This window comes from Aegilops tauschii, chromosome 7, assembly GCF_002575655.3.
Source record: "Aegilops tauschii subsp. strangulata cultivar AL8/78 chromosome 7, Aet v6.0, whole genome shotgun sequence".
NCBI lineage: Eukaryota > Viridiplantae > Streptophyta > Magnoliopsida > Poales > Poaceae > Aegilops > Aegilops tauschii.
This window is the reverse complement of record NC_053041.3, coordinates 468,667,527-468,691,785: the sequence shown is the minus strand read 5'-3', so window position 1 is coordinate 468,691,785 and position 24,259 is coordinate 468,667,527. Positions and strand designations below refer to the sequence as shown.

Below are 24,259 nucleotides of genomic sequence, written 5' to 3'. Positions count from 1 at the left end.
CCGCTCCATAAACCATAAAGAATGGTGCGTGTCCTGTTGATCTGTTGGGTGTGGTATTGATGCTCCACAACACAGAAGGTAACTCCTCAACCCAACAACCCGGCGTCCGTTGCAAAGGAACCATAAGCCGGGGTTTGATGCCTCTCAAGATCTCTTGATTGGCCCTCTCCGCTTGACCATTAGACTGTGGGTGAGCCACTGATGACACGTCAAGCCGGATGTGCTCTCGTTGACAGAACTCCTTCATGGCACCTTTTGACAGATTGGTACCATTGTCTGTTATAATGATGTGTGGAAAGCCAAACCGGAAGATCACCTTTTTGATGAATTGAACCGCCGTGGCTGCGTCACACTTACTAACTGGCTCTGCCTCCACCCACTTCGTGAACTTATCAACCGCCACCAAAAGGTGGGTCTTCTTGTCCTTGGACCTCTTGAAAGGCCCAACCATATCCAGCCCCCAAGTTGCAAACGGCCAGGTGATTGGAATCATCCTCAATTCTTGAGCCGGTACATGAGCGCGCCTTGGGAATTTCTGACAGCCATCACATCTTTTGACCAAGTCCTCGGCATCAGCATGAGCTGTCAACCAATAGAAACCGTGACGAAACGCCTTGGCCACCAAAGATTTTGAACCGGCGTGGTGACCACAATCTCCTTCGTGGATCTCACGCAAAATTTCACGGCCTTCCTCAGGAGACACACAGCGTTGAAATGCCCCTATCACACTGCAATGATGTAACTCTCCATTGATAATAGTCATGGACTTGGACCGCCGGATTATCTGCCTGGCCAAAGTTTCATCTTCTGGTAACTCGCCCCGGTTCATATACGCCAGATATGGAACCGTCCAATCCGGGATAACATGAAGAGCCGCCACCAACTGAGCCTCCGGATCAGGAACAACCAAATCCTCTTCACCAGGGAGCTTGACGGACGGATTATGCAAAACATCCAGGAAGACATTAGGTGGAACCGGTTTACGTTGGGAACCCAGGCGGCTTAAAGCGTCCGCCGCTTCATTCTTCTGCCGGTCCACATGATCCACCTGATAACCTTTAAAGTGACCTGCAACAATATCCACCTCATGACGATATGCTGCCATTAGTGGGTCCTTGGAATCCCAAGTGTCGTACACTTGTTGAGCCACCAGATCCGAGCCACGGAAGAACTTAACTCGGCTTAGGTTCATCTCCTTAGCCATCCGAAGACCATGGAGTAAAGCCTCATATTCAGCTGCATTGTTAGTGCAAGGGAACATTAAACAGAGAACATAACAAAACTTATCACCTCGTGGGGAAGTTAATACGACTCCAGCCCCCGAGCCCTCCAATTGCCTGGACCCATCAAAATGAATAGTCCAATAAGTATGATCTGGCTTCTCCTCTTGCGCTTGTAATTCTGTCCAATCATTGATGAAATCCACAAGTGCCTGAGATTTGATCGCCGTTCGGGGTATGTATTTCAACCCGTGAGGCCCGAGCTCTATAGCCCACTTAGCAATCCGGCCAGTTGCTTCCCTGTTCTGGATTATATCTCCCAACGGAGCAGAGCTGACCACCGTGATGGGATGACCTTGGAAATACTGCTTAAGCTTCCGGCTTGCCATAAAAACCCCATACACCAATTTTTGCCAATGTGGGTACCTCTGCTTGGACTCAATAAGTACCTCACTGATATAGTAGACCGGCCGTTGAACCGGATATTCCTTTCTGGCCTCCTTGCGCTCCACCACAATAGCCACACTAACAGCCCGGGCGTTAGCTGCCACATATAGCAATAATGGCTCTTTGTCAACCGGAGCAGCGAGAACCGGCAGATTAGCCAGCTGCCGCTTTAAGTCCTCAAATGCTTCATTAGCGGCGTCACTCCAGACGAAGTCATCCGTTTTCTTCAGCATCTGATACAAAGGGATGGCCTTCTCGCCAAGGCGACTGATAAACCGGCTCAACGCGGCAATCCGGCATGTCAGGCGTTGAACATCATTGATACACTTCGGTTTGGCCAAGGAGGTGATGGCCTTGATCTTTTCTGGATTAGCTTCAATACCCCGGTTAGACACCAAAAAACCCAAGAGCTTGCCTGCAGGTACACCAAAGACGCACTTGGCCGGATTAAGCATCATTTTGTAAACCCGCAGGTTATCGAAGGTTTCCTTCAAGTCATCAATCAATGTCTCCTTCTTCCTTGATTTTACCACAATATCATCCACATAGGCGTGAACATTGCGGCGGATCTGTTTATGAAGACAATTCTGCACACACCGTTGATAAGTCGCCTGGGCACTCTTGAGCCCAAAAGGCATGGACACATAGCAGAAGGCTCCAAAGGGAGTTATGAAGGTTGTCTTCTCCTAGTCCTTAATTGCCATTCTGATCTGATGATAGCCAGAATATGCATCCAAAAAGATCAAACGCTCGCAACCCGCCGTAGCATCAATAATTTGATCAATACGAGGGAGGGCAAAAGGATCTGCTGGACAAGCTTTGTTAAGGTCTGTGTAGTCCACACACATACGCCAAGTGCCGTTCTTTTTAAGGACCAGCACCGGATTAGCCAACCACTCAGGATGGCATACTTCAACAATAAATCCAGCCGCCAAGAGCCTGGCTACTTATTCTCCAATAGCTTTGCGTCTTTCTTCATTGAACCGGCAGAGAAACTGCTTGACCGGTTTATACTTGGGATCAACATTGAGAGTGTGCTCAGCGAGTTCTCTCGGTACACCTGGCATGTCAGAAGGCTTCCATGCAAATATGTCCCGATTCTCACGGATGAACTCGATGACCGCGCTTTCCTATTTCGGATCCAAGTTAGCGCTAATGCTAAACTGCTTGGACGAATCGCCAGGCACAAAGTCAATAAGCTTAGTCTCATCAGCCAATCTAAACTTCAGGGCTGGATCATGCTGTGTAGTTGGTTTCTTCAACGAAGTCATATCTGCCGGATCAACATTGTCCTTGTAAAACTTCAACTCTTCTATTGCACAAACCGACTCAGCATAAGCCGCATCACCTTCTTCACACTCCAGAGCAATCTTGCGGCTCCCATGCATGGTTATAGTTCCCTTGTGACCCGGCATCTTGAGCTGCAAATAGACATAACAAGGTCGTGCCATAAACTTAGCATAAGCTGGCCGTCCAAATAGGGCATGATACGGGCTTCTGATTTTCACCACTTCAAAGGTCAAGGTTTCTGATCTCGAGTCATGCTCATCTCCAAAAGCCACCTCCAGAGCTATCTTACCAACAGGATATGCCGACTTACCAGGCACCACACCATAGAACACCGTATTGGACGGTTTAAGATTTTTATCTGTTAACCCCATGCGACGGAAAGTTTCATAATAAAGGATATTGATACTACTCCCTCCATCCATGAATACCTTAGTGAACTTATAACCTCCCACCTGAGGTGCCACCACCAGAGCCAGATGACCCGGATTGTCAACCCGGGGTGGATGATCTTCTCTACTCCACACAATCGGCTGCTCGGACCAGCGCAAATAACGGGGCACCGCCGGTTCAACAGCATTCACCGCCCTTTTATGAAGCTTCTGATCGCGCTTGTCCAAGCTAGTGGTGAAGACATGATACTGTCCGCTATTCAACTGCTTCGGGTTGCTCTGGTAACCTGACTGCTGCTGCTGCCGATTGCCCTGATGATTATAGCCACCTTGGTTACCCTGATTACTTTGATTGTTATGTCCACCCTGATTGTCGTGGAAGCCTGAACCGGAATTTCCTCCACCATAACCCGGCCCATGAGACCCGGGGCCCGAACCGCCTCCTGGTCCATGATCATACCGGAAAGAATCAGAATTTTTGAACTCTTGCATGATGTAACAATCTTTCCAGAGGTGCGTGGACGGGATCTCCTTCGTCCCATGCTTTGGACAGGGCTGGTTCAACAGATAAGACAAATGGTCCGGATTAGGACTTGGCCCTCCACCGCACTGGGGCTGTTTACCCTTACGCCGCTGGCCCTTGTCATGTGTATTAGTATTAGCCACAAAGTCTAAACCGTGGTCCGCCTTACGCTTGCCGCTGTTTCCATGACCCGCCGGGTTGTGGTGCTGCCCCTTGGCGTTGCCGCTCTTTTTTCCCTTCCCTGTCTTATCATCGTCAGACTCGGGATCCTTGGTACTATCAGAGTCGGCATACTTCACCAGTGCAGCCATGAGGGTTCCCATGTCATTACAATGATGTTTGAGCCGTCCCAACTTCAACTTAAGGGGTTCAAACCGGCAATTGCCTTCCAATGTTAAAACTGCGGTGTCAGCGTTGATGCGGTCCGATGAATGCAAAATCTCCGAAACGCGGCGCACCCAATGGGTTGTTGACTCTCCTTCCTCCTGGACACAGGCAGCTAAGTCCACAATTGACATGGGCTGCTTGCATGTATCCTTGAAATTCTGAATAAACCGGGCTCTCAACTCGGCCCATGACCTGATAGAATTAGCCGGTAAGCTCTTTAGCCAAGTGCGGGCCGTCCCTTCTAGAATCATGGTGAAGTATTTCGCGCATGCCGCATCATCCACATCCAGCATCTCCATGGCCATCTCATAGCTTTTGACCCATGTTTCAGGGGATAAATCGGCGGTGTAATTCGGCACCTTGCGCGGGGCCTTGAAATCCTTGGGCAGGCGCACATTGCGCAACGCCGGGACGAGACACGTCACTCCCAAAGAACTAGAGGTAACTCCTGGTTCCACTGATGTGGTTGGACGAACCGGAGTAAGCTGACGGGCTTCATGCTGCACCGCTAACTCGGCCTCTCTGCGTGCCCGAGCCCGGTCCACCACCTCCTGAGCATCACCAGCACCACCCGCCGGGTTATTGCCACGGGGCGGATCACGGTTCCGCGCATTGCTTGACACTGTCGGTTCATCCATACGCCTGCTGTAACTCCGGCTTGGACGGGGAGTGGAATGAATTCGGCCGCGACTATATGAATAAGCCTCCTGTTGAACCAAGGCTGTCTGAAGAAGCTCCTTAACCCGACGCGTCTCGACCGCCGCCGGAGAATCGCCTTCGATCGGGATGGCCGCCAGCCGTGAAGCGGCAGCGACAATGTTGTCCATCGGGTTAGAGTAATGACCCGGTGGCGTGGGGACATGCGGTGTTACAATGTTGTTCTGACGAGGCGGATCCACCAAACGTGGCTGAACCGGCGCCCCTGCTCCAGGTGCCTCCGCCCGGTTTACCACCGGCGGATTACTGGTCCCTGCTCCTGGGGTGTTAAAGAGATTTCTAGCGTCATAAACCGGCGGCAGGCGAGACCGGTACCTCCTCTTCAGGACTTCGTTCGACGCACTCTGATCCAGCATAATCCGGTAAGTTTGTGCATCCAAAGCGGCCCGCTCCGCGGCCATCCTGGTACCCTCAGCTGCTAAGTCGGCTTTGGCCTGGGTGATCTGATCTTTCACTTTCGCGATTTCCGCATTGTGTGCATCTTGATCCGCCGGGTTAACCTCCGCCATCAGCGTTGCCAACGCGTCAAACAAAGCAGATAGAACCTGAGCTGGCGGTCGCACAGGGCCTCCTGCCCCGGCCGCTGTTGCCGCTGTCGATCCGGAAATCATCGCCGCTGCGGTCGAAGAGTGGAGCGCCGGTTGCGTACCGGCCATGAAGATCGCAACCCGGTTTGGCAGATCAAAGGGGTCCGAAATACTGTGCCATCGGAACAGCCCCCAATCCGGCCATCTTGTAACTGATATAACGACTCGGTCTCTCCGGTCGATGACTTGTTGCCGGAATAAACAACGGTCTCACCACCAGATTCCGATCTATCCTCATATTCCCCTCCATGGATAACTCCCACGAAGGCACGACAGGCTTGACCCGGGCAGATCTCGCACGTTGAGCCGTTTCGACGAGGTCGGTGCAGATGTCCGGCTCAGGGCCCGGTTCGCTGATCTTGCCAATAAAAACACGTATGCCACCAAAGGAGACCCGGTACCCGTACTCGATTGAGCCGGCCTCGGGGCCCCAGCCTGCATCGTCGATGTAGAGCTTGCCGCGACGACTCTTGGTCATCCGGCCCACAGCGTAACCCTTGAGTCCTTCGAAGTTGCCCTCCAAGAACTTGAAACCATCGTGCGATAGCCCCACGGTGGGCGCCAACTGTCGTCGTTTTGTCACGGCAGATGTCCTGGAGAAAGGACTTAGTCGTGGAGCCATCGCTACGGGTTAACTTAAAGGGGTTAAAGCGGACAAGGGACGCAAGAGAGTTTTATACTAGTTCGGCCCCTTACGATGAAGGTAAAAGCCTACGTCTAGTTGTGATGGAATTGCTGGGGTTTCGATGACCAGGGAGCGAATACGCTTTGCCTGAGTCTCGAGTTGTTGTCTGTTGTCCTTGACCCGCCGCCGGGTCGTCCCCTTATATACATGGGTTGACGCCCGTCGGTTTACAGAATCCCGAGGCCGGCTCATAATCGTGTCCGGCTCGGTCTCTGCTACTTCTATCTTACAACACAAGTTTACATATCAATGCCGGTTTATGTCTACAGGCCTTAAACCGGCTTTGGGCCCTAGGCCTTCATAAAGCGTCACCGTCTGTCTTCATGGACTTCAGATACACATGAACTACTTATGGGGTTAACCCGGCCTCTCCTGACCGGTTTATGCCCAGTGGTAATATCCTCAACAGTACAGATTCATATAAGCCACACAACTATATTCAGGGGATAATTGACAAAGATGTTTAACAACATTATTTAGGATATCATACAAATATCTTGGGAAACCAGCGTTGCGGGATCACATGGTACAACATCCAAATTGAAACTTGTATTAACATGTGATGTAGTCATTGGACGACATTCCAACCAAGCTTTCAAAGGGTAACACTTCTTGTTACCTTGAAATCAATGTTGTAATAATTGTCCCCGACATGGATTTTGCAATCAAATGCGATAAAATTAGAAACAACTGTTTCAAATCACAATGGAGAACTTTAATAAAGTATGCCCGAGGAAATGATTAATTAAACAATTGGGGAAATAAAGTATGACCGAGGAAGTGATTAATGAAATGTGACACAAATTAAAGCAGGTATTTCATGAATGAAGGAAACCAAATTAATTTGAATTTCAAGAATACATTATCTTGTCAAGCAATATTTCCTCTAGGTCCCCGCACGTGACGAAATCAAGTACTCACAAGTGCATACCTATATTTAAAAAAATCCTATCTGACTCGGTGACATTAGTACTCTCCGACTACGCTTTGAGATGCAATAAGGAAAAAGTGTTGCTGAGTTTTGCATAGTGTACTCAGAAAGCAACAACAACAAAAAGGTAGAATTCTATAGTAATGTAAATTTATCGACAAGATAGCCTGCAAACAATTGCAAGAAAATTATGAAAGCCACCGGGCCCCTTTCAAGCGCCAAAATTTAAAATACCCAGGCAAACTTCATAAATCAAAAGGGGCAATAGTTCCAAACTAAAAGGAAAATCTCCAAAAACTAACAGACCTTGTCCACTTGAATCAACGATGATGTAGGACCAAGGCAAGGAGGAGCAAAGGTAGGTGTCCCTGGCCACCGTATTTGTGGCGTGAAGCTAAATCATCCTAACCAAACTCTACGACAAGCTAATAAAAACCAGTGCCGCCACCTTTTATTGTAAGAAATTATGGGGAAGTAGAGAAGACCTGAATCATTGAGAGGTTCTCCGAGATGAGTGTGTCGGTGTAACTTGTGGATGATGCAGAGGCAAATACTGAGGGGTCGATGATATGATAGTGGTGGGAGACAACCCCGTCGATGCATCCATGAAGGAGCTGAACTGTCGGGAGATTCGTGCCATGACGGGTCACGGGAGAGAGAGAGAGAGGCGTTGTTGCTCTTAGCGATGTGGAGGCGACGGACAGATGAGTGTTCACGCAGTTCGCCTCCATAGTATATGAACAATGGGGAGAAAATAGAGAGTAATGCAATGCTAGCCAAAATTAATCATCATCATTATCATAGGAGGATAGGGTGGCTTTGATCCCTGTGATTAGGGTGTCACCGACGTTTCAGCTCGCGGGGGGTGAAGCTTTAGCCTTCTGTTGCGAAAGCAAAGATAGGTCTTCCCTCCATCGATTTTGAACTTCACCATTGAGGTGCAAGTCGAAAGTTCTACCTCGTACCAATCTATAACTTGGTACACCGAAAAAGTAATGTTCACACTTTTGCATCCAAGACATGACCCCTTCTTTAGTGTTGGAAAAATAAACTCGCAGAGATTGATGTATTCACTGTCCATCTTGATATTATTTTTGCGGCATTTGTTCTTGCAGGTATTGGCACAAGTCATGTTATTGAGTTGGAAGTGGTTTGCTAGGTAAGTATCTATTGGCCGGTTTCATGTGATTTCCAACAAAGGGCAAAAGTATTGGTTGGAAAATTTGGATATTTAATATTGTATCGGGCATTGGTTGTGGTGGTAGGAGTGTGCTATTAGCTCCAACATTCTCATCTTTCGAGTTGTGAGGAAGGCCATAGGTAGTTGAAGACAAGTGTTTGTGCCAAGATTCTTGAGGGGGATAAAGAGGGTTATTTTTGCAATTGAGTCTTTTAGTTGCTACTCGAGGTAGGGGGTTTAAAGTTATGGAATAGGTGAGACTGGTGGTTGTATTCATGAGACCTTCCCTTCCTTGGCCGTCATCGGACATCGTTGTTGGTCGCTCTTTGGTATACCCATTTGCCTGAATTAAGACTAGCAACACGAACAGACGTTCACTAGTTCGCACCGCTACCTCCCAAACCTCCAAGTTATAGCAGTTTGTTGCGTGTACTCCCTTGCCAACGCCAGGGGGTTACGTGTAGGAGGAAGCCGTGCTGGCGCCAAACTACTCGCCCGCCATCACGCGAGGGTTATATATTGTACCCATTAGCTACCCATCATGCACAGAAAATACCAGATGGGTTTAAGCATGGGTGCTCTTACGTCCATACATATTAAAGTGAGTGGGTATAGAAAAATTTATATGAGTATGATTTTGGGCACGAGGAGGTTGTACCCACCCATACCATCATGAAAAAGTAAGACTGATTATTTTGTATATGTGGTTATATGTTGAAAGTCTCAGTCTTCTAAATGCAATTAAGACTTGTTACCTCAAAAATTAGTTACTACTCCCACTAAAAGGAATATGATTTGATATCCCTTTTGTCAGGTAAACGCAATTGAGGTATTTTCAGTTACTACTCCCACTAAAAATATATCGAGTAAACGCAATTCACACATGAAAACGAGCACGTGGCTCGGTGGTTAGCCGTGCCAGTGGCCATGCAGTCCTCCCGTGTTTGATCCCTTGAATTATCTCAGGTGTCTCAGTTGAGGCATTTTTCTTGTCTCAGTTGCAAGTACCTCATATGCCTACGGGTCACAACAAAAGCTCATAGCCGGCACGTGTCGTGCGTTTGATCATGTACCACAACTTGTATCCGCCGAGGCTAAAAGCACACACAATTCACACACCATGCTCACCATTGCACGTGCACAAAATAACAACTAAACTAAAAGCACCGCAACTGCTACACAAACCTGCTTAAAATACAGTCATTTTTCTAACATAGCCAGAGGAGCCAAGCCAACCACAACCAGGCTAAATTGCGTTACAGATAGGCACACGACCAAGCCAGCCACACAGCACACACACATACACACGAGAGAGAGCCACATGCATCCCCTCCACGGAACATCCTGCCTTTCTCTGATCCCTCTACACCTGGAAAGTACGCGTCCGGGAGCTTTCCTCCCATAAACACCTCATAAAAATCATTCTCAGGAGGACCAAATCACCCGACCCAAGCCAAAACCAAAACAAATACCAACACACAGCCAGCCAGCCAGCCAGCCAGCCAAGCCAGGGAGCAAAAAAATCCCCCCCACCCTCCCTGCAATAGCAAACACGCGGAAAAAAATGGAGGCATGAACACGCCCTCCTCCTCCTCCTCCCCCTCCTCCGTCCCCGCCTCCCCCGATCCCGTCGACAGCCCAGCGGCCCCGCCCCCCTGCTCCCGGCGGGAACCTAGCCCCACGGCGGCGTAGGCGTGCCAGGGGAAGCGGCGCGCAGCGACGATGCCGTCGCACTCGGATCTGGACCGGCAGATCTCGCAGCTGCGGGACTGCAAGTTCCTGCCGGACGCCGAGGTCAAGGCCCTCTGCGAGCAGGCCAAGGCGATCCTCATGGAGGAGTGGAACGTGCAGCCCGTGCGCTGCCCCGTCACCGTCTGCGGCGACATCCACGGCCAGTTCTACGACCTCATCGAGCTCTTCCGCATCGGGGGCGACACCCCCGACACAAACTACCTTTTCATGGGCGACTACGTCGGTAGGTCCCCGCCGCCCCCGGCCTTATCCGCGCAAAGGATTCGGTCAGGTCGTTCGATCTGATTCTGATTAATGGAGAGGTTACGAATTCGATAGATCCTCCCCTTATGGTCTGTGCATATTGGGAGGTTTGTGCTGGCGGGGTTGCCAATAAATTGTTTATGCTAATCATTTTTTTAAATTTTTTCTTGCTGTTGTTCCATGGATTGCTAGAATGAATTGTGTCAACGTTTTAGGCCCTGTTCGGTTGATCAAATAGGTGGATGCTGTTTTGGATTAGATATGTCAACCGAATCAAAATTTATTGAGAGTATGAAGTGATTCTCATGGGCATGAATGGATATCCTTGAAGTGTTCCTTATAGTAACGGCGCATTTAGAGAATTGGGGTGATGGTTTTGGACTTTTGTTGCCTCATTTATCAAGGCAAAAGGCTGCCCGGTAGAGCGACAAACAGGGATTTTTTTGTCGTTATTCGCGTATGCTTTTCCCTGCATGACAAGCATTCTCAGAACTGATCTCAAGCCTGATTACGTTGTAAGAATGACAGCCATTCGTCGACTAAGGTGTCGCTTCGTTGCCCTTAGATGGTAAGCTGTTCCGCTCGCCTTAGCCATCTATCATATGGGGCCCACAGAGAATGTTCTGCCGCTGCCCACTTGTCGCTGATCCTGGGCGGGTAAACTACATCCCCGTGCTGCTGTGGCGAGGGAGAAGAGAGGGCTTGCGAGGCAGAAGGTAGGGTTGTGTGATGGTGTCTGTTGATGTGAGGAAGGGGAGGAGCGGGGTGGCTCCACTGCTGCGGTGAGGGAGAAGGGAGTGGTTGTGGCAATTAGGTCACAGGAGTAGATGGGGCTATTAGATGATGGGCTTTTAAGCCACGTGGGACGTGGGTATTGTATACCCACCTCTCAGTCTTTTTGTTTTTGTCTTGTTATGTGCTGTTTGCTCTGTTTGCAGGATTTCTAGGGCGCTAGCGTACTGCCTTATTTGTAAGCACTTGTAATTATTTGTGGTGGTTGCACCCCTTACTTTTGAAAACCATGGTGTCTACAGCACATGCTTCCGGTGTATTTATACAGCACACCTATGAATCAGACAAATAATACACCACTCAATGAGTATCTTTAATAGGAATAATCGTTTCGTAGACATTCGGTAGAAATGCTATTATTTAAGTTAAGTTGACGGGTTCTTTCCTTTCTATCTATAATTTGATTAATTTATTTTTCTTTGGATCGTGTTCATTTGGTTCTGTGTTATAACTGCATTGATTTTTATGAACATTTGCTGCAGACCGTGGCTACTATTCAGTGGAGACTGTTTCATTATTAGTGGCTCTCAAAGTTCGTTATAGAGACAGAATCACAATCTTGAGAGGAAATCACGAGAGCCGACAAATCACTCAAGTGTGAGTTCCTTTTTCTCGATTCTGAAAAATCTTACAGCAGTTGCCAATTGCTAGCTTCAGCATAGTACTTCTGAATTGTAATTACTGCAAAGCATATTGGCATTATTCCGTAAATCTGTTCGAATGGCTGAGTTGGAAATGGATTATCTCCAGACACGAGTATGCTTTGTTGTAGAAAAGGCACTGAGAGGTTTTCGCTGTCAGAAGATTAGTACATATGTTACTTTGGTGTCTCCTGGTTTGTGACTTTCGCCTTCTTTACTTTTAAGTTTCTTGCTACTTATTTAAGATTCTTGTCCAAGATCTAAACCTATAACATGATACTTGAATATTATCGGCAAACAGTCTGTTCACGCATCGAGCCATATGTTAATTTAATCAATGAGACCATAGACATTAAATTAGGAAACATTAAGTGTGGAAACAAATCTGTCGGACCTCGCTTCTGTTATTATGTGGGATTGCCGCACAACACAATCTTCTTCGTGATATGATGAATCTCTAATGTGTTGGAGGCTAGGTGTTTGTGGTATTGTTTTGACTAGGGGTAGCTACAGTGGGTGGGTTGGGATCACTATGGATTGGTATTGCTGCAAGACACATCTGATGGACCCACTGTAGATTATTTGCAGCATCATGAATTTGCGATGTGAAGTAGGACAGAGTTTGGGATATCATGACTTGAGGAGGTGCAGCCGATGGATCAGTGTGTAATGGTTTCAGTCAAATGTACGAACCAAGGTACAATTGTGCATTTGACCCAGGCTCCTGACTTTCTGCACTGGCCAACCTCTAAGCTTCGGAAGTGCATGGGAGAAAGCCTGAAGGTTATTGTGATTTGACCATCCGAAATGGTGTAAACCATCAATTATGATTTGGAATTTGGCCTTCCAATTCTTCTCTCACCCCTAGCTGCTCTTGATCGGAGATCACATCAGAATGTAATTTTATTTTATCCCCTTGGACTTCAACATGAAGGTGAAAAAAACAGCTTATAAATTTGTAGGAACAGAAAAAAAGATCTCATTTGCTACACACATGAAAAATGTGGAAGTAATCATAAGCAGTGTAAACTCTTTACCCCAAGGTTGATAATTTTTTAATTAGTCATCATATCGCTACGGCATGACTGGACAACAATGCATGTAGAACCGTAGTTTTTGGCAGTAACTTTATACTGTACCATATTGTGCTAAGGCTGCTTGGCTTGCCCCCTCTGTATATCATATATGTAACTCCGCTTTCGCTTTTAGAATCAAATAGTGGTGGCTATCTAGCATTATTTTTTTGACATTGTGAAATGGTCTTCAGGCTTTATAGTTTTAAATCGTGACATGCTTTGACCCAGTGCAACAATTTTGACTGAGATGCTTCACAGTTTTTATCCTATATTTTGTGCACCATACTATTGTTTGAAATATATTAGTCCATCTGAATATATTGCTTATCCATCAAATGATCAATTATCCATATCAAAATTTGACATGCATATTTGTTTCAATTATACCCACTTGTCTCTATGGCGTGGCTGTAATAAGGTTCCTTTTTTTTTTTGGCATTCCAACTGTAATAAGGTTCCTGCCAACAATCACATCCCAAGGTAAAAAAGAAGTGCACATAGCTACACAGTAGCCTGGTAGTTATACGAGTATATAACTAAATAAAGATGCATTCCCTGAATGTCCATTTCTGCACTCGAGCTCCTCTGATCTCGGTGAACAGTAAAATGAACAAAGTACTAGGAAAATTCGTAAAAATCTTTTACATTCCTTTCCTTTGGAACAATATAAATCTTTCATCTTCTATCCGATCTGTTATATTCTTATATTTGAATAAAATAAGTCATGGAAGTATCCAGTAGAACCAATATTTCGGGTTTACACTTGTTAACTCTCACATGATATTTGGATGGACGAGATGGACATATTTAGGCGCACCTGAAGTTCATATCCATGACTATCTGCCAGTAAACCCGTCACAGACAAATAAATCAGTTGTGAGGAGGGCGGCTAGCCGACTCCCAGATCTCTCATCTCATTCAGTGGTAAATGGTCCATGTGGAGTTCAGATGTTAGCAGTTAATGTATTATAGGGTTTGTGTTCGCTCTGGTATATTGAAGTAGGTGACATAAGTCATAACCTGATGCTGATTTACTCCGTGCAGAGAAGAGACAACTCTGAAAATGGTCATTCCAAGAATAAATTTTATCTTCATAACAGTTGTATCATGATCTGAACTTTTAGCCTGGGTTGTGCATTGTGCTACTTTCTGAAATGCAAGCCTACCATAGTGTTCGAAGGTGTTCCTGACAGAGTTCTTGGCTACAGGTATGGCTTCTATGATGAATGCTTACGGAAGTACGGAAATGCAAATGTCTGGAAGTACTTCACAGATTTGTTTGATTATTTGCCTCTCACAGCTCTTATAGAAAACCAGGTTTGTTTTTTTCACCAAATTTGCTGGTTTGCTCTGTTAATATGGACATAAAATTCATTCCCATGTACGCCTGGTTAAAGAAGAAATTTCTGTTTTGTAGGTGTTTTGCCTCCATGGTGGTCTCTCTCCATCATTAGATACATTGGACAATATTCGTTCTCTTGATCGCATACAAGAGGTACACTGCATTTTACTGTTTGAGCTGGTGCCTAATCTGGATCATTTTATGCATGAAGTCTGTTCATTTGAACTACTCCATAGACAAGGCAAACATTTTTTAGAGGGTCAATGTAGCTCTAGAACAGAACAATGTGTAGATTCTGAATCTTTATTTAGAAGGCCAAAGTCGATCCTTGGGCTTGAGCAAAGGAAGTCATGTGCAGCCTCCCTTTTTTGCCATTGAATTTCATTTATCTTGCATATGTGCATTGGCACACCTGGCATTCTTCAGAAGCATTAATCTGATATGGTAAATTTCTCGTCAATGTACAGCAAGTATCCCCGAGCAGAGGTTTACTATATAGGATCATTCGTCTAAGAAGTTATAGTGATATAGTGAATTGTTCTTTCGTGATGTATAATTGTATGTTCTGCCAAGACCAGGTTGACTAAGTGTTCTAACTGGTTGCAGTTATGTGGTTTGCACAGTTCCCCAGTCCTGCATGCATTTTACTCGCTAGTTCAGTTTTAGTGGGAAAATGGCTTCCAGATTAAAATATGCAATATGGTTGGTACTTGGTATAGATTGTTGATAATATTGCATGAACTTGACCTCATTGCACCTTTGGGTTCAAGAAATTTTGTCTTGTGCAGAATATGTGGGCTGTATTCTGTGTTTAGGTCATACTCTTGACTAATTTTTTTGTCTGTTCTCTAAAATGGCTGTAGGTCCCGCATGAAGGACCTATGTGTGATCTTTTGTGGTCTGATCCGGATGACCGATGCGGGTGGGGAATTTCACCAAGAGGAGCAGGCTACACATTTGGACAAGATATAGCACAACAATTTAACCATACAAATGGTCTTAGCCTTATTTCAAGGGCCCATCAACTTGTGATGGAAGGGTTCAATTGGGCACAGGTTGGTTTCCAGTGTGTTAGATTCCTTCTGTCCTAATCATTTTCACACAATTCCTTGACACATGAACGTGCACATAGAATTTCCCCTCATCTCTGACATTTGAGCATCAGACTGGACAACATCCTTGCTGGAAACTTGAATAATTGATTTGCCTTTATATCGATCACTGTGCAGGAGAAGAATGTTGTCACAGTTTTCAGTGCGCCAAACTACTGTTACCGGTGTGGTAACATGGCTGCGATTCTCGAAATTGGGGAGAACATGGATCAGAACTTCCTCCAATTCGATCCAGCGCCGCGGCAAATCGAGCCAGACACAACGCGCAAGACCCCCGACTACTTTTTGTAATCGTGGAGTTGACTTTTTTTTAACTCTTGTGCTGCTGGTGCTCCTCTCATCCGCAGCACTGCCTGGCTGGATCTGTAGATCTCTGTCCTTAGAAAATGGGATTCCTTGAGCTGAGTTGTGTACCCCCCTCTCATTCTTTTGTTTGGAGATTTTGGTTGCCGCTTCTCAGGACCTCATAGGACATGTTAAAAGTACATTGCATTGGTATTTTTTTTGTATCTCCATTTTGTATTATTTCCGAGACAGAGAAGGGAAGCTGCAATAGAATCGTCTCGTAACATATTTCATGCTCTTCTTCAGAAGAACTCCCTTATTTCAGGGATGTTGTGTTGTCTGGTATGGCCTTTGGGGGCTCTGCCTCAAGCGACAAAGTTGCTTGGTTTGTGTGAATTGTGTATGGGTTTTTCCAATGCTTGTGCGTAATTTCCTGTTTTGTTCTCTTTATAACAGTTCGCTGAGATCACCATGCCAGCACCTACAGTAAGATGCATTGCCCGTCAAAGAAAAACTGGAACGTCTGTGAGTCCTTTTGGAGAGCCCTTTGTTTTGAAGGAGGGGAAATAAATGCAGGCTATCTCCACAAGTTTGCCTCCGAAAGAAAACGGAGAAACACCATTAAAAGGCTGCACAACGATGCAGGAGTTGGGTGGATGATGAAGGCCGATTGAAGTGCGCCATTCACGACTCCTTTTAAGTCCCTACTATGGTCTTTTAGCCAAGGTAAAATAGTACTCCCTCAGTAAAATAATATAAGAGCATTTAGATCATCAAAGTAGTGATCTAAACTTTTTATATTTCTTTACGAAGGGAGTACAAGACATTCTCAAATGTGCTGATACAAAGGTAGACACACAGATGAATGCATTTCTTTGTGAATACTCGAGAGAAGAAGTAAAAGATGCCCTTGATGTAATGGGAGATTTGAAGAGACTGGGGCATTATTCTACAAAAAGTGTTGGTGAGAAGGTGATGTAAATGTTCTAAGTGCCCCTTTGATTCAAAGGATTTTGAAAGGAATTTTTTAGGATTCTAATCCTTAGGATTTTTTTCTAGGTGGGTTGTCTGGTTAGTATGATTATTATCAAATATAGTTTTTTTCTTGGAATTCATTTGCATTAGTTTTCATATCCTTTTTTCATCCACTTCAACATAATGCGAAGAATCCTACGTTCTCCCTACGCACAATAAACACACATGCTAATCTTGTAAAGATGATATGTTTTCTTATTCCCGTGTTGCGAGTATCCTAAAAATCAAGGATGCCTTAAACGGCGGTCAATTGGTCAAATAACGTTGGGATGGAACAACACTACTATCGTCACAATCCACAAAGCAAAAAAGAAAACCCCAGAGAAGATCAAGGATCCAAGACCTATAATTCTCTGTAGTGCGGTATATAAAACTATATAAAAAATTATCACCTATTGACTCAAGTTTATTCTACCAATTGCCCACCGTACCTTATGTGTGGCTAGTAGCTTTAGAATTGAAGTTATGCACTTAAGTAGTTTTCTTTGGTGGTAACAAAATCCAAAACGTCATTGCGCCCGGTAGAATCATTGCACATAATATTCTATTAGCATATGATTCGACGCATTTTTTGCAATAAAAAAAAGGCAGCCACGAAACACATTAGCACATGAACCGATTCAAGGGTTCAATGACGACTGCGGCTAGTCATGTGCACGAAAACTTTTCCGCTATCATCAACAAGGTCAAGCTGACTCCGACAATGGCCAGGTTCCATGTCGGTGGCCAGGTTGGCCGGTGGTTCCCATGTCATATGGGTTGAGTTGTATCGGTTTTAGCAAAGTTTTCCGCCAATTAACGGGACAATTCTTTTCTTCTTAATCAATGAAATGGCAAGTCTTTTGCCTTGTTAAAAAAAAGCCGACTCCGACACGTTGACGGCTTGTTCTAAACAATAAAGATCGTTTAGTAGTCTAGAGACCTTGATGTAATTTCTTTATAATAATGTTTGATGGTGCTCTCTACATGTGGTGAACTTTTATGATAGATCGGATCCTTCTAAAGAAAAAATCCCCTCAAAGCAGACATGAAAAAAACTTGGAGCCCTGACCATGCTTGATAGGATCTCCAGCAATACCATTGAGCAAGACTCGCGATGACGCCGAAGAGAGAAGCGCCGAGACCTAGTCGCGGAAACGTGCAGGGAAGCCATGATGACTCAGCATCGCCAATAGGTAATCCCACCTCACAGAGTCAAAAGCCTTCTTGATGTCAAGCTTGAGGAGAAGCATGGGATTTTTGTGCGATAAAATTTTCTGGCCAAATTCCACACGTATAGGAAATTGTCATGTATGCTTCTTCTCTTGATGAACGCACTCTGTGCAATGGATACGATGTCATTCATGTGGGGGCCAGCCTGGAGGCAAGGATCTTGGCAATGAGCTTTGCCACAGGATGGATCAGGCTAATTGGTCTAAAGTCCGAGATCTCTTCCGCACCATCCTTCTTAGGAACAAGAGCAATATTCGCAGAGTTGAGCCAGTGCAAGCTTCGGGCCTGGAGGGTGGAGAAGTTATTGATCACAAGCATGATATCTTCCTTGATAATGTCCTAGCAGGTCTTGAAGATTTTTTCAGTGAATCCATCCGACCCCGGGGCTTTGTCACTAGGAAGGGCGAAGACCGCAGCCTTGACTTCATCCTCCGTAATAGCATCACCAAGCGCTGTGAGGTCATGGTCAGCACGGGGGATGGCAGCCCAATTGATGGTCTTTGTACGCAGGGTACCCCTTTTCATAACCTCCGTGAAAGGAGAGTGGATGATATTTTTTTTGTGATCATGATCCGTCACCCAGCCATTGCCTTGCTTGAGGCGGTGTATAAGATTTTTCCTCCGCCGACCATTTACCCTAAGGTGAAAAGTTTTTGTATTCGCATCTCCCTCTTTGATGTTGGTGATTCTGGAGCTTTGTCTCTTTCTGGCTCTTTCCATGACCGCAAGGCCCACCACTCTTTTCTTTAGCCTTTTCCGGATATCCGCTTCTTCGGGGCTAAGCATCCGCACGTCCTGTGCCTCATCGAGGCGAAGGATGATCTCCAAGGCCATATGTAGCTGAATCTTGGCATTGGAGAAGAGGGTTTTACTCCAAGAACGAAGCTTTTGACCAGTCCATTTCAGTTTCTGGAACAACCTTCAGTAAGGATCATGGTGCGGAGAGGGCTCATTCCAAGCATCATGGACAACCTGGGAAAAGCCTGGCATATTGGTCCAAAAGTTCTCGAAGCAGAAAGTCCGAGGTCGCCGAGGCCCGTCATCATTTGCCAGGAGAAGGGGGAAATGGTCGGAGAGAGAAGAGGATAAGGCATGGAGGATGTGCTTATCAAACGTGATATCCCAATCCTCATTGCAAAAGAAACCATCAAGCTTGGACATGGTCGGGTTGTTCTGTTCGTTGCTTCAAGTAAACCTTCTATTCTGCAGGTGGATTTCTTTTAGCTCGCAGAAATTGAGAGCATTCCAGAAACGCGTGATGCGGCTACGGTTAGCATTGGAGCGGTTCTTGTCTCTAGCCCGATCAATCTGGTTGAAGTCACATGTGATGAGCCACCTTTCCCCCAAGTGCGGCTTTGCATCCTTCATCTCTTGAAAAAAAACATCTTTCAGATTGTCTCTAGTTGGACCATAGACAGTGGTTAGCTTGAAGGAAGTATTAGTGGCAATAATTGTGATCCTAGCCGAGAGGGTGTAGTCACCGTAGTGCACATTTTCGACGCAGACATGCTCATCATCCCACAGCATCAGAATCCCTCCGCGCGTGCCCAAAGCAGGGCGCTGGGCAAAGCCCTTCAATCTGTAACCACCAAGGAAAGCAGCAGTGGAAGCATCGACATTTTCGAGCTTATATTCTTGTAATCAGGCGAGTTGACACGCAGAAGTAGCAATAGTGGTGTTGACAGCAACTCTTCTATTGGGACAATTCAACCCACGTACATTCCAGTTAAGAACACTGAGATTGAGACTAGACATTAGGGAAACTAATTAACTTCACATAACTAGAGCAGCTCCAGCCAAAGTTTACCAAGCCTTGCCAAGGCACATCAGGGTAGCAGCTAACAACAGCAGCTACAGACAGGCAACCTAGTACATGTTGGAAATTGACTAACATTGGAAACTAGCAACATTAGTAGCAGATAGGCCTAGTCAGGTCAGGCAGCGACGACGTCGCTTGCCGCAACTGTCATCTCGGCGCCTCCCTCTCCGCCATGCTGAAGCAGAGCTTCCTCCACAGCCGTTGCGAGATCACAATCCAGCCTGAAGAGAGCACGCAACCCAGCGATGGCCAAGTCTGGGAGCCGCCCATTGAACATGGCCACGAAACGGCCGACAGCTTCCTGTGTGACCTCCTCACCTTCACCTACGACGCCCATCCCCTGACAAAGTAATCTCTCCGCAAGCTGGGCAATGTGCATTGCCCTGTTCTTGGTGCGAATACGCGGGCTCCGGCGGCTCAGGTCGAAGCTAGTCACCCCTGCTAGCGTCTTCCTCCTCTTGGCGGGCATCCTGGGTGGAGTGGGTTCTGGAGCCGGCAGGATTGGTGGCACCACCGGCACGAACAGAGGTGAGCCGAGGGAGCACTGGTCCATCTCAGCCGCAGGGGTCACCTCCTCCATTGCACCAGCGGGCTGGCTGCAATCCAGCAGCTGCTGGCGCGGAGTGAAGACCGGCGTACATGGCTCATCAGGCGTGCTTCGAGTAGGGCTGGGCACATGGGCAGAGGTCGCGTCTCCCTCGAGTGTTGAAGATGGCTGCACCGGCGTCCCAGAGCAGGCTGATGACCCACAAGTATAGGGGATCTATCGTAGTCCTTTCGATAAGTAAGAGTGTCAAACCCAATGAGGAGCAGAAGGAAATGACAAGCGGTTTTCAGTAAGGTTTTCTCTGCAAGCACTGAAATTATCGGTAACAGATAGTTTTGTGATAAGGTAATTTGTAATGGGTAACAAGTAATAAAAGTAAATAAGGTGCAGCTGAAAGGATCGAGATGGACCTAGAGGGGGGGGGTGAATAGGTACAATTACAAATTTTAATTATTACTTAGCAATTTTAGGCAATAATGCGGAATATGAAGGTGAGCCTAACAATTGCAAGTGTAGTACTAAGTGCTAAGCAAGATAAGTAACCACAAGTAGAGAGTTAGGGTTAGGAATAACCGCAACTCCGGGAGACGAGGATGTATGCCGATGTTCACTTCCTTGGAGGGAAGCTACGTCACCGTTAGAGAGGTGGATGCTACCACGAAGGCACACCAACGCCACGAAGGCTCACCCTATTCTCCCTTTGAGACAACACCACGGAGGCGTTTCTCAACCACTGGTGGTAGACCTTGGGGTGGTCTCCAAACCCTCACAAACTTTTCCGGGGGTAATCACAAAGGTCGATTCCTCTCCGAAAGACTCCTACCGCCTAGGAGTCTCCAACCTCCAAGAGTAACAAGAACGATGGGGAAGAGCTCAAGACTTGCTCAAATCACGAATTCCTTTGGTGCAAAGAAGGAGAAGGAGTGGATCTATCACTTGATCGGACAACTTCTCTCAAATGCTCTCAAATCCCTTGGGGATCTAAGATTTGGTGTGGAGGAGTGAGAGAGAGAGAGAGTGAAATGTGTTCCAGGGTTTGTTCAAAGTGAGTGGTCAGCCCTCTCCCGTGGGGAAGAAGGGCTATATATAGTGTGAGCACAAATATGGCCGTTGTAGTGTAAGTGAATGGGCAGGCCGGACATCTGGGCTAGGGGCCGGACATCCGGCCTGGCAAGGTGTGAGGAACAAAGCAGAAACAGAACAAAAAACAGAGGGGCCGAACATCCGGGGGCCAAGCCCGGACATCCGACGTATCAGGAAGGCCCGGACATCCGGCAGATGGCCGGACATCCGGCGCGATCACTTCAAAGTTACAGAACCTCAGCTATTCCACGGGTAGTAGAGGCCGGACATCCGGCGTATCAGGAAGGCCCGGACATCCGGGGAAAACCCGGACATCCGGCGTGGAACCAGAAACCTTCTGGATATGAAGAGGGCTAAGCCCGGACATCCGGGGAGCAGCCCGGACATCCGGCACTCCCAGGGGCAGAATAAACCAGAGAGTGGTGATAGATCAAATGAGTTATGTAAAGGAGATATCATGGCAAGAGCAAGTCTTTTACTAACCCTATCGATCCCCTCTTAATAGTGCGGGATCCTATACTCAAGGAAACAAAATATAATATCATTTTAATGCTTCATCCTTGAGTGAAACCACTTCGTATGCTCTTGATCCACACACTTTGATGAACCGGGGACCAACACCTGAGATTTAACTTGACAGCCATTGTTAGTCCCCTACATGTATATTGTCATCAACATCAAAACATGATGTAAGGGCATGATTGCTCTTTCAGCAGCAAGGTGGCCCAATCCTTTTTGTAGCAAAGGACAAGCCTGGACAAACTCTTATATAAAGGAAAACGCTCCCGAGGACACAAGGGAATTATCATCAAGCTAGTTTTCATCACGCTCATATGATTCGCGTTCGTTACTTTGATAATTTGATATGTGGGTGGACCGGTGCTTGGGTACTGCCCTTCCTTGGACAAGCATCTCACTTATGATTAACCCCTATTGCAAGCATCCGCAACAACAAAAGAAGTATTAAGGTAAACCTAACCATATCATGAAACGTATGGACCCAAATCAGCCCCTTACGAAGCAACGCATAAACTAGGGTTTAAGCTTCTGTCACTCTAGCAACCCATCATCTACTTATTACTTCCCAATGCCTTCCTCTAGGCCCAAACAATGGTGAAGTGTCATGTAGTCGACGTTCACATAACACCACTAGAGGAAAGACAACATACATCTCATCAAAATATCGAACGAATACCAAATTCACATGACTACTTATAGCAAGACTTCTCCCATGTCCTTAGGAACAAACGTAACTACTCACAAATCATATTCATGTTCATAATTAGAGGGGTATTAATATGCATAAAGGATCTGAACATATGATCTTCCACCAAATAAACCAACTAGCATCAACTACAAGGAGTAATCAACACTACTAACAACCCACAGGTACCAATCTAAGGTTTTGGGGGCAAAGATTGGATACAAGCGATGAACTAGGGTTTGAGAGGAGATGGTGCTGGTGAAGATGTTGATGGAGATTGACCCCCTCCCGATGAGAGGATCGATGTTGATGACGATGGTGATGATTTCCCCCTCCCGGAGGGATGTTTCCCCGGCAGAACAGCTCCGCCAGAGCCCTAGATTGGTTTCGCCAGGTTCCGCCTCGTGGCGGCTGTGCTTCGTCCCGAAAGCTTGCTTATGATTTTTTTCCAGGGCGAACGACTTCATATAGCAGAAGATGGGCACCGGAGGCCTACCAGGGGGCCCACGAGGCAGGGGGCGCGCCCAGGGGGTAGGGCGCGCCCCCACCCTCGTGGATGGTGGGTGGCCCCCCTCTGGTGCTTTCTTCGCCCAATATTTTTTATATATTCTGAAACTGACTTCCGTGGAGTTTCAGGACTTTTGTAGTTGTGCAGAATAGGTCTCTAATATTTGCTCCTTTTCCAGCCCAGAATTCCAGCTGTCGGCATTCTCCCTCTTCATGTAAACCTTGTAAAATAAGAGAGAATAGGCATAAGTATTGTGACATAATGTGTAATAACAGCCCATAATGCAATAAATATTGATATAAAAGCATGATGCAAAATGGACGTATCAACTCCCCCAAGCTTAGACCTCGATTGTCCTCAAGCGGAAACCGATAACAAAAAATATGTCCACATGTTTAGAGATAGAGGTGTCGATAAAATAAAATACGGACATAAGGGCATCATGATCATTCTTATAACAGCAACATATATATATATATATATATATATATATATATATATATATATATATATTGTCATGTGATTTCTTATGCTAAAGTAACAATCTATTCACAATGTCAAGTATGAATCAGAAACTTCATTCAGAACTGACAAATTATGATCTCGGTCATTGAAGCAATTGCAATTTATCATAACATCGGAAAGAGTCAATATAAGAGCTTTTCAGCAAGTTCACATACTCAACTATCATTTAGTCTTTCACAATTGCTAACACTTACGCAATACTTATGGGTATGGAGTTTTAATCGGACACAGAGAAAGATAGGGGCTTATAGTTTTGCCTCCCAACCTTTACCTCAAGGGTAATGTCAACAATAATAGTTTATGATAACTTACATCCAATTGGATATATATATCAGGATCTTTCCAACACAATGTGCTTGCCAAAGGATAAAATGTAAAAAGGAAAGGTGAAGATCACCATGACTCTTGTATAAGGCATAAGACAAAAGTAAAAGATAGACCCTTCGCAGAGGGAAGCAGAGGTTGTCATGTGCTTTTATGGTTGGATGCACGAAATCTTAATGCAAAAGAACGTCACTTTATATTGCCACTTGTGATATGGACCTTTATTATGCAGTCCGTCGCTTTTATTGCTTCCACATCACACGATCGTATAAAGCTTATTTTCTCCACAGTAATAAATCATACATATTTAGAGAGCAATTTTTATTGCATGCAACAATGACAACTTACTTGAAGGATCTTACTCAATCCATAGGTAGATATGGTGGACTCTCATGGCAAAACC

At 46.0% G+C, this 24,259-nt stretch overlaps 1 protein-coding gene and 1 long non-coding RNA gene across 2 annotated transcripts; both read left to right on the top strand.

Annotated features, from left to right (window-relative positions):
• Positions 1-9,777: 9,777 nt before the first annotated feature.
• On the top strand, positions 9,778-15,887 carry LOC109771013 (serine/threonine-protein phosphatase PP2A-1 catalytic subunit). The gene is made up of 6 exons (XM_020329729.4): positions 9,778-10,331; positions 11,626-11,740; positions 14,069-14,177; positions 14,278-14,355; positions 15,066-15,257; positions 15,432-15,887. Exons 1-6 carry the CDS (start codon positions 10,079-10,081, stop codon positions 15,603-15,605), a joined length of 921 nt encoding a protein of 306 aa, XP_020185318.1. The 5' UTR covers positions 9,778-10,078; the 3' UTR covers positions 15,606-15,887.
• Positions 15,888-16,055: 168 nt separating this feature from the next.
• LOC141027639 (uncharacterized) lies at positions 16,056-16,635 on the top strand. Its single transcript, XR_012189282.1, has 2 exons — positions 16,056-16,325; positions 16,413-16,635. It is a non-coding gene; the product is annotated as an uncharacterized lncRNA (long non-coding RNA).
• Positions 16,636-24,259: the final 7,624 nt, after the last annotated feature.